This window comes from Quercus robur, chromosome 2 (genome assembly GCF_932294415.1).
Source record: "Quercus robur chromosome 2, dhQueRobu3.1, whole genome shotgun sequence".
In the NCBI taxonomy this organism is placed as follows: Eukaryota; Viridiplantae; Streptophyta; class Magnoliopsida; order Fagales; family Fagaceae; genus Quercus; species Quercus robur.
In genome coordinates, this window is record NC_065535.1 from 15,295,647 (window position 1) to 15,307,011 (window position 11,365).

Sequence of the window (11,365 nt, forward strand, 5' to 3'; positions counted from 1 at the left end):
CTTGGGAGGATAAGATTCAAAGAGAGGTAAATTAATAGAAAATTGATAAATATCTAGAAAGAAAGTTGCTACCACCTAATCAACTGGCCACATTAATGTGGAAGTGATACCTAAACAGTGATTTCTAGCCTTACAACTACTCACAAAGACTTTAGGAAGGTGTTGATGGGACAAGTATCAAGGAGATTAGTAATCTGATCTACATGTGGAAGGCTAAGATGAAAGAAGGGAAAGGAGTATAACAGGGGAAAGATTCCATCACAGAAGAGATCATTAGAAACCAAAAAAAAAAAAAAAAACCACTGTGTAACCAAGAACTTGAATATTTGTATAAGTCTAAGAAATATCTATAAGAACATACCATCCTTGGGCATGACCGAGGAGTCTTTTTCTTTTCAACTTGTTCATTCTAGCCCTTCCAGCACTAATTAACCTATTGTGGCTTATATCTAACTCATTGAATGTTTAGTAACAAACCCACTCTCTAAAAAATCTATTGTTGTGGGTAGGGGTGTCCACGGGTCGGGTTTGTGCCTGACTCGGACTTGACCCAAATCTATTGGGTGGGTGAAAACGGAACCCGTAACCGACCCAGAATGCTAGTCGAATCGGCCTGTTCGGGTCACGTCGGGCTTTGGGTTGTACCGATCGGTTTCGGGTTTCATTGTCGGTGCCGTCATTTTGGCCGGATTCGTCGAGATCTGGCCAGATCACGACAAGAACTCGTCGAATCTCAACGAGATCTCACCAGATCTTGTCGAATCTGGACTAGATCTCGACAAGATCTCACCGTATCTCATCCGATCTAATGGGTTTTAAGTAAATTTTCGCCGAAGAACACCAGTTTTTGTATGTTTTCGCCGGAGAACTCCAAATATCGCTGGAAGTTTTTTGTTATATGCTCGGGTCAAGTTGCTCGGGTTTTAGGAGAGGAAACCCGCCAACTGACCCGCAAACGTAGGGTTCTGTGGGCGGCGACCCGCCATCGACCGTCGGAGTGGTCGGTTCAGGCAATTTCCGGTTTAGGTTCGTGTGGGTTGCTCGGGTTAGTCGGGTTCCGGGTTGGGTTGGACAATCCTAGTTGTGGGCCTATTGGGCCATTGTCCGAATCTTTTGAGCTGTGGATCAAATTGAGTCCGTACACACACACACACATATATATATATATAATCTAAAATGAAATTTGATAATTATTATAACAGTATTTATTATGCCTATATTTGTATATTGACATATATATATATATATATATATTTTTTTTTTTAAATATTAGACATATATTAGGATTGTGTCTGAAGTTTTTTTTTTTTTTTTTTTTTTTTTGAGAAAAGTGTCTGAAGTTGAACTATATCTCTTAACATTGATAGAAAATATGATATGCTAAGACTTTATTAAAAGTTTAAATATAGAATAAAATTTAAATTCAATTAAAATAAAAAGAGAATTATGACTTGTAAAATTAAAAGACAGCAAAAGTTTGTGTGGCAATATTTAAGATGTCAACAAAAAGTTAAACATCTTCAGTTTTATATATATTAGATTATAGATTAAACACATCACGTCGTAGGGGTGTATATATACTGTATGGGTTACAATTGAGTTCCAAATTTACCTAGGTAAATTATCAGGCACAATTTATTTAAGTCATGTAAATTTGTTAGCTACTTAAAATAAAATAAAATCAAGGCGCTTTATTTTGGCTGTGTGAATGAAGGCATTTGTAATTGTAATCATACATGAGACACATCTTGTGTGGGACCGATTTTTGGTTCATCTATGCTAGTGCTAGAATTATTGGTTAAATAATTATATTTATTGTTTCTCAACGTCTTAAGTTTTTTTTGGAGAACTAGTAAATTAACAGTTAGTAGTTTTTGTGTATGAAAATATGAGTTGTTTTAAGTAGCTCAACCGATGTTTATCGTCAAATATGAGACTTGGGTACACAAAATAGATAATTCAGGTCTGGTGCCCATCCTGCAAAATAGATAACTCAGGCATGAGAATTTTTCCACATAAACTTCTATGCAAATTTTTTTTTTGTAGTGTAGTTTTGTTATACACACTCTGTCACACATAACTTATTTGCCCATACATATATACCTCATCCTAGCTATCACATTCACAAACGACACATCTTATTCTATTTCTTGTCATTTACCTCTCTCTCTTTTTTTCCTCTTATTTAATGGAGCCAGATTTAGAAATGGATTTTGTTCGAGGAAGACTTTGGACGTAAGAGGGAGCCTAACATGCCATTGAGCCAGGTGACTTTTGGCAAGTAGTAGTATACAATACGTATTAATTTAATAACTCCACACCCTTATACCAAAACAAGAAAAATAAAACAGAAAACAATGAGATATACAATGAGAAAAAGATATCTCCTTGCTTTTATCAGCAAAACGGTCATGAATTGGGTTCATGATAAACACGTTGAAAAAAAAAAAAAAAACTCTTCACAATTTCAAATATTTATGACGCAAAGTCAAACTTGGATACTGAAATCATAAGAGTTATCTCACGGCAACGAAAAATTCATCATAGTTAACTTCATATGGACCATATCTGGCAGATTATTATTTGTTTGCACTTTTTTCCAAAGAGAAAATATATCATTGTTTGTGTTGTCTTTTTTCCAAAGAGCAATCTCATTGCTATCTTTCCCTAATAGATCATTAGTTACCAAGGAGTGTGTAGAAAGGGTCAACCAACTTTTCCCCAAGTCCAACACAACAATTTTTCCTCTAAACAAGCACTAGATGTCAAAACTTTCATATTAATAAAGCTTCCTTATAGTTATTTGGTAAAGATAAGTAGGTATTAGTGCAATCAGTTATTGGATTTTAGCATTTTATTCCTCTTTCACGTGTCTTTTGCCTTATATTCAAGGTATGAAAGAGAGAAAAAAAAATGGAAAGATCTTATCCTTTTTTTTTTCTTTTTTTTTGAAGTTGAAAAATGAGTTGAGTAAAGGCCGAAAATGATAAGTATCTTTTTTTTTTTTTTTTTTCTTAGTAAAAAAAAGGGGGGGTGTTTTGAATGTGGTCTCATCAACCCCACGCTGCGTGATAGTAACAAGGAATACAACGTGTACCACATGAACCTTATTGAGATTATCACTCGAACCGCTCATTTGAGAGTGCTGGAATAAGGACCTCTACTATTGAGTCACGCTCCATGTTTTAAAATCGATAGGTACTAGTATCAACCAGTTGGGGGTTGAATAATAAGGAGAATTTGGTCAAATACAGTAGTAGTCTAGAAACCAATCATTTTGGAGCTTATAGTATGATTTGAAAGGATGGGCATTATAATATTTATAGATAAAGTTGGATGCAAATTGAGAATTTAAAGGGACATATTAAATGAGGGTAAATAGGAGTTGGGAAGATAAGGAAGTGGGAGTAATGATGGTAGGTGTGATAGTGGGGGCTAGAAAGAGTCATTGGGGAAGAGATTCTAGATGTGGGGGCCGAAGACCAAAAAGACACTCATTCATATATATGTACTGAACCAGTTATGGAAGAGCAACACATTTTCACAGCCACAGGGTTAAGCCTTTTTGGTTCCTTTGGTTTGGGGGTTTGAGTTTGTAAGACTAAAAGAAGAGACCCATTCATTGTCATGATTATCACTCATCTGATGTTATCATCACCCTCGGCGCCACGCCTCGATCATGCAAAATTTGCCACACGCCAATTACACACATGGCCCTTTAGAAAGCAGATTCTCTCTCTCTCTCTCTCTCACAAAGGTTTCACAATGTGAAGTCAAAAATGTAAATGCCAGATGGGTTTTTTTTTTTTTTTTGTACGTACTCTTAATTTATCTTTTTCCCTTCAAGACGGATCTATGTGCCATGAACAGCTATTATGTGAACTCAAAAAGTCCACATGTAAACAGTTTACACAAAAGCCAACAGGAAATTAAACAATTTTTTATTAAATTATAATTTATACCCTTCAAATTTGGGATAATATTGATTTTATCTTCTTAAATTTTCAAATTTTAGATCTGTACTCCTAACATTACAAATCGTATGAATTTAATCTCTTTCGTCCATGCATCATGACGTTAAATATTACCTTGATTTTTATTTTTTTTTGGTAGAAAAATATCATCTTGATTCAAAACAACATAATGTTGTGAATCTAAAATTTGAAACTTTATGAGACAACCAAAATCACCTCAAACTAAATTGTAGTTTAGTCAAAATAATATATGCAACTAACATGGCTTAAATTTCAAATGATATATAATGTCATGGATACGGATCCAAATTTAAAACTCTAGAGGACAAAATCAAAATTACCCTTAAGGTTACGAATTGCAATTTAGTCCTCTTTTTTTTTTTTTCTTAACAATTCGTATATTGAGACAACACAATATGAGTGAAGGGTAATAATTAATATAATAAATAAATAAACTATCCATGTAAATATTTTAGGTAAAATATAAAAATCACCCTTAGTTTGGGCTAATACCAAAAAGGTACTACCAATATATTTTTTTTTTTTGATAATACATAATTTACTCCTTAAGTACAAGTGGCACTTAGCACAGATCGAAATTCCCTTACTCCAAATTTTCAAATAATGTTAAGTGATGTTTGTATTGAGAGAGTAATTTGAATATTCTAAAAGGTTTTAGTAGCAACTAATATTAATCCAAACCTCATAAATAGTTCTGGTATTTTAGCCTAAAAGTCATTATCCACCGCTTATGACTTATCACTTCAACGAATTGTATTAATTAAGTGGTATCTATAGTTATTTGATTATTATCGAAACTCCCTTTCCTTCAAGAAAATGGACAGTAAAACTATGCACACAGATTTTCCCTTACACTTATCACAACATGTTCAACTAGCAAGTTGTGATTAGTAACTAAAAATAATAATACTATTGGTAGGCACGTATTAAAGTAGTTTGTACTTTGTACTTGTATCCCAGATATTTTTCATTTTAAAAATTATTGTAATTTTATTGTACTTTGTAATTGTAATTACAGTAAATTTTGTAAATTCCCAGTTATTTCTCTTCCAAATTAATTTGTACTTCACATCTAGAATGTTTTCGAGTAGTGTTTTAATATATGCAACTATGAAAGCAACTTGAAATAACAATGGTAAATTATCAACCTGTTAAAGAAAGGAACTTTTAACATGTTTAACAATCAGTTCAAACAACAAATAAGAAACTCAAGAAAAGAAAAGGCTAAACGAAAACTAAAAGGGTAAATTACAATATATCCTCTTGTTGTTTGGTCCAGTCACAATTTACTTCACAAATTTTTTCCATTGTCATATTTGATTTCCTATTTGGATTAAAATACTCCAAATTAACAAATTTTATATTTATGGGACATACAACTTACCTATTGTGGTTTGACCCAATAACAATCTAGTCTTACAAACTTTTTCAATTATTAAATTTTAACCTTAAACCTAAAGTTTGGATTCAAATGTAATCTATTTAGTTTTGAATGGAACCCTAACAATTTGCATTGTTCTCCAACCCTTAAATGATCATATGTAACAATTGAAAAAGTTAATAGACAAAACTATGTCAAGGTCTTTCATAAAAGAAGTTCTACATCTACAACATTTTTACAACAAATCTTAATTATCATGTTTTTACGGGTTTATAATTTGAATCCACAACTAATATTATTTTCTTACCTTGTTAGTAATAACAAATAACAACCCACCACGTAAAATTTGTTGTGAAAATGTTGTAAATATAACATTTCTCTTTATTAAAAATAAATAAAAAAAACTATGAGAAGGCCAAACAACAATAGGGTAAATGGTAATTTTCCATAAAAGAAATAACTAAAGTACTTTTGAAAATTATTAGATAAGAAGGGGGGGGGAAGAGTGTGTGCTAATGCGACATAGGCATAGGCATGCATTCTGTGTTTATATGATGAAGAGCTTGAAAAATAGCAATCATGGTGGATTGTTTTTCACGAAATGCATTTAATTTTTGTACAGGGAGACATTGATTGTTGATGGTTACCACGCAAAAGCAAAGGCCGCGGCACCATTCTACTGCTGGATTCTTAACGGCTATGATGTAGGACAAATAATTTCGAAAGGTCCACTATTATTTCTCCTTTTATTTGTGATAGAGAAAAATTAACAAACAGTTTAAAGACATTTATTTAAAAATAAAAATATTTTATTAAAAAAAAAAGTTATAAAATTTTTTTTACGACTTTTTTATAATTTTCATGAAGGTGGCAGTGGCGGCGCCACGTACAGGTCAGGGTGTTCCCAGGAACACCCTGACCTGAAAAAAATTAAAAAAAAAAAAAAAAAATTTATATTTAATCTATGCTAGGAACACCCTCATCCCATAATTAGGAACACCCTGAATCAAAAAATTAGGAATACCCTCAAATTAAATAATTAAAAAAAAAATTTATCTGTCCTACTTTCAAGCCAAAAAAAAAAAAAAAAACCCAAAAAAAAATTTTGAACTAAAATCTGAAAAAAAAAAAAAAAAATTTGTTAACAGAACCAAGCCCACTGCCCACGGCAAGCCAAGCCCACGGCAAACCCGGAAAGCCCAACATAATACGGAGGTAGCAAAACCCATGGATTCTCACCCAAAAAAAAAAAAAAAAAAAAAAAAAATCAGAGAAAATCAGAAATCAAACCACGGTCACGTCGTTGGCAGAGATCAAGACAGCCTATACTCTATACAAAGCCAAAACAAATCAAACCCCATTACCCAACACTGCAATACAGTCATACAGAGGCGTTTATCAAAAAAAAAAAGAAACCAAATACAGAGCAAAAGAGAAACAAAATACAGAGCAAAAAAGAAACCCCAAACCCAGAGCAAACCAAACCCACGGTGGCGCCTAGTGGCAGCTCGCAGGCGCAGGCGCAGCTCGCTCGCTCCGTGACCTCCGCCGCTCCTCGTCTAGTCGTCGTCGCTCGTCGCCCGCCGTCGTCGCTCGTCGCTGGCCCGTCGTCGCAGATCAGAACGGTCTCACCGTCTCAGCTGTTCCGCCGTCGTCGCTTGCCCGTCGCCAGTCGGCCTCAAGGTATTTCTCCCCCTTTTTCTCTCTGACTCTCGCTCTCTCTCTCTCTCTCTCTCTCTCTCACACTGAAATGCAAACCGTGAAATGATAAAATGCAAAAGTCTGATGCCTCTCTCTCTATTTATTCTAGTCTTTAAGTCATTATCTCTCTCTCTCTCTTTTGAAATTTGAACTGGAATAATCTGATTGGCTGGCTGTGCCAGTGTGCCGAATCTTTACTCTTTCTTTTTTTTTTTTTCTTTTTTTTTGGGAACCAATCTTTACTTTTAACTTTATTTTGTTTTTTTGTCTGTTTTTTTGGCTTTATCTTATAGCTTTATTCGTTGCTTTTGTCTGTTGGGCAGTGATTCAGTGTGTTGCTGATTAGTAATATGTATTGTGATTGTGAAATTTTCTGATTGGCAGGTTGTGATTGGGGGATGATTTGTGCTTGTCTGTTGAGTGGGGTTGAGTGGGGTAGGGATAAATGGGCTGATAGGCAGTGGGCACATGGGGCCGGACAGTAAATGATAATTAAAGCAGTGTAATGTGTTGCACATTACACTGCTTTTATTATGCTGCACATGATATGTATAATGTTTAGCTCTTTTAGTGTAATGTGCACAAAGAACTAAACAATATAACAAATTAAAGTAATATAATTAATAACAAATAAATTAAAGTAATATAGTTTATTGTTACGCTAAACAATAATAATTAAAACAGTATAATTAATCAATGTATTATAAAAGACAAATAAATTAAATTATGTTAGGCTAAATAATAATTAATAATTTTATAATTAATGAAACAATAATGTAACAAATTATAGTTTATAAAAAACAAATAAATTAATAAAACAACTAAACAATAATAATTAATAATTTTATTAATATTTCAAATAAACTTATAGTTTTTTGTTTATTCTTTTGCTAGAATTATGGACAAATATTTGATAAGAAAACCACGTACCCAAGATTCAGCTCCTGCACAAGATTCATCTTCATCTTCTAAGCGAGTTCGTGTTGACTTTAACTTAGAGAATCTTCCTTCAGATCCTGGGCTACGAGAAAAAATATCATCTTATCATCCTAATCATCATGATGAAATAAGAAGATATTATTTAACAAAAGGCCCTTGTCAACCTGTTTTACACAGTGATGATTACCCTATATCTTTTTTTTCTGGAAAGCCCCGTCGATTTTTATCCAAATGGTATAAAGATAGATGCTGGTTGGAATATAGTATAGACAAAGATGCAGTATTCTGTTTTTATTGCTACCTATTTGGACAAGACGTTGGTAAGCAAGGGGGAGGTGACACTTTTGTAACGAAGGGATTCAAACTTTGGAATCAGAAAGATAAGTTAAATTCCCATGTTGGGGGAGTTAATAGTGCTCATTACCAAGCTGTCAAAAAGGGTAATGATTTGTTGAATGAAAAGCAACACATTCAAAGTGTTTTTGTTAAGCAATCAAATCAAGATAAAATTGACTATCGGATTCAATTAAATGCAATAGTTGATTGCATAAGATTCCTTTTATGCCGAGGATTAGCTTTTCGTGGTCACGATGAATCTCAAGATTCAAGTGATAAAGGAAATTTCCTTGAGCTTGTACAATTTTTGGGGGATCACAATGAATCTATCAATGAAGTGTTGCAAAAAGCTTCGAAAAATTGCAAGCTTACCCACCCTGACATTCAAAAAGATATTGTGAATGCAATTGCACGTGAAACATCCAAAGCCATCATCAAGGATCTCGACAATGGGTTCTTTTCAATATTAGTTGATGAGTCACGTGATATCTCAGTGAAAGAACAAATGGCCCTCGTTCTTCGTTATGTGAACAAAGAAGGAATTATTATAGAGCGATTCCTTGGTATTGTACATGTAGCAAGTACTACCGCTTTGTCACTCAAGCATGCTATTGAATGTTTACTTTGTGAACATAATTTGAGTTTATCGAACCTACGTGGGCAAGGTTATGACGGGGCTAGTAATATGCAAGGTGATATCAATGGTCTCAAAACTTTAATTTTGAAAGAGAACAAGTCAGCATTTTATGTCCATTGTTTTGCTCATCAACTTCAATTGACACTTGTTGCTGTTGCTAAAAATCACATTAACATTGCTGAATTTTTTTATGTGGTTAGTAATTTAGTAACTGTTGTTGGAGGCTCTTGTAAGAGACGAGATGCTCTTCGAGATACACAATTTGCCAAGATTAAAGAAGATTTAGAGAATGGTGTACGTAGAAGTGGGCAAGGTTTGAATCAAGAGACAAATCTTAAACGTCCTGGTGATACACGTTGGGGATCATATTATGGGACCATTCTCAGTTTGATTTTGATGTTCTCTGCTGTTGTTGATGTACTAGAGATTATTGAAGAAGATGGCCTCTCCGACCAAAAAGTTGAAGCTCGATCTATTATGAGGTCAATTCTTTCTTTTGAATTTGTCTTTGCTCTACACTTGATGAAAAATATTTTAGGGATCACAAATGAGTTGTCAATAGCATTACAAAAAAAAAATCAAGATATAGTAAATGCTATGGATCTTGTTAAAGTGTCTAAGCAACGGTTGCAAGTGATGAGAGATGATGGATGGGCATCTTTATTGGCTGAAGTATCTTTATTTTGTACCTCACATGATATTCCTATCTTGGACATGGAAGTGATATTTGTAGTTAGTGGGAGGCCGCGACGCAACACCCAACAAAATACAAATTTACATCATTATCGTGTTGAGCTATTCTACACAGTCATAGATATGCAACTTCAAGAGCTTAACAACCGTTTTTCTGAAGCGAATACTGATTTGCTACTTTGTATGGCTTGCTTGAATCCAAGTAATTCATTTGTGGCTTTCGATAAGGAAAAGTTGATACGTCTAGCTAAGTTCTATCCCTCTGATTTTCTTGGGACAGATATTTTGGCACTTGACTCTCAACTGCAAAATTATATTTTTGATATGCGCAGCAATGACTTCTTTTTAGAGCTTCAAGGAGTTAGTGAACTTGCTGAAAAGTTAGTGAGCACAAGAAAACACGAGACTTATCCATTAGTCTATTTGCTAGTGAAGCTAGCTTTGACCCTTCCAGTTGCTACTGCAACAGTAGAAAGAAGTTTTTCAGCAATGAAATATGTAAAGAATGAACTGCGCAATCGAATGGGAGATCAATGGATGAATGATTGCTTGATTGTGTATATTGAAAAAGATGTAGCTTGTAGCATTGATAATGAGACTATTATGCAACGATTTCAAAATATGAAAACTCGTAGAAAGCAATTGTAAATTCTATGTATTTGTGTATTTTTTGATTGTTGTTGTTGTCAATATATAAAATTTTCTTTTTATTAGATTGTGTAATTTATGCTTATTGAGGAACACCCTGAAAATATTTCCTGGAGTCGCCACTGGAAGGTGGTATTAAAAATTTTCTTAAGTATACCTGCTAACAAAACCAATTTAGTGTGACAAATATGACTAATGATGAAACTAAAATTGTCAGTCGTTGAAGTCGTCCAGATAGCCCTGGTGCAACTTGCAAGAACACAAGAGAAGGTAGCAAAATGGGTCACCAGTGTGGTGCTGCCGGCAAGCCTCCGATGATAAAGTTAGAATGAGAGAGAGAATTGGAATGTTTTTAGCTGGTAAGAATGAGTTCAAATCTTCTGTATCACTCTCCCTATTCCACTCTATACTCCACAAATAAAAATTTGACACATGTCTACCTATTTAATTAAATGCTAATTTTTTGCCTTTTTATATTCCAAATTTTCAGTTTCCTAAAAAAAATTTAAAACAAAAAACCAACACATGTTCAACGACCACCATCACCGGTCCAACCAGCAGAGTGAGAATAGTAATAAGGAAATCAATCAATTCCTTGCCTGCTTCAGCGAAGAGCACTTGGTGTCTCTTTTTGTCAATCAAAAGCTTCAAGCTTACCTTAGTGGCTGCCATGTTTTGTATGCTGCTTAGAGCATTTACCTTAGTGGCTAACTTAGGTCCACCGTAGTGGCTACCTTAGGTCCACATCTCAGCCGCCAGGTCCACACCAACACATGGTTTTGTTGTGTTTATTTTGTTGTGTGGCACAGTGCTTCGTGGTTTTCTATTCTTGAAAATTTTCAGTTTCTGTGTGCTGATTGATTAATTGTGGTAATCAAAGTACGGACAAAAGGTTACGCACTGACTTGTACCAATTTGGGGTTAAGTATCTGGTAAATTTTTGATGGATTGTTTGTTGGTGGTGACCGGTGAAGATGTGTTGGTGTTTTTTTTTTTTTTTTTTGGGTAACTGGCTAGCCGGCTAAGGTGTGGACC

General features: G+C 34.2%; 1 protein-coding gene across 1 annotated transcript; it reads left to right on the forward strand.

Moving 5' to 3' along the window:
• Positions 1 to 851: 851 nt before the first annotated feature.
• Positions 852 to 10,449, forward strand: LOC126695345 (uncharacterized). Its single transcript, XM_050392055.1, has 5 exons — positions 852 to 1,045; positions 5,999 to 6,080; positions 6,825 to 7,059; positions 7,462 to 7,558; positions 7,996 to 10,449. Exons 1-5 carry the CDS (start codon positions 852 to 854, stop codon positions 10,328 to 10,330), a joined length of 2,943 nt encoding a protein of 980 aa, XP_050248012.1. The 3' UTR covers positions 10,331 to 10,449.
• The last annotated feature ends 916 nt before the right edge of the window (positions 10,450 to 11,365 follow it).

Excerpts from the sequence above, each read along its gene's own strand:
- LOC126695345 (XM_050392055.1), top strand. The coding sequence starts at position 852 with ATGTTTTCGCCGGAGAACTCCAAATATCGCTGGAAGTTTTTTGTTATA. Across the intron at positions 7,060-7,461 it reads CGTCGCCAGTCGGCCTCAAG|GTTGTGATTGGGGGATGATT; the intron begins GTATTTCTCCCC and ends TCTGATTGGCAG. Across the intron at positions 7,559-7,995 it reads TGGGCACATGGGGCCGGACA|AAAACCACGTACCCAAGATT; the intron begins GTAAATGATAAT and ends ATATTTGATAAG.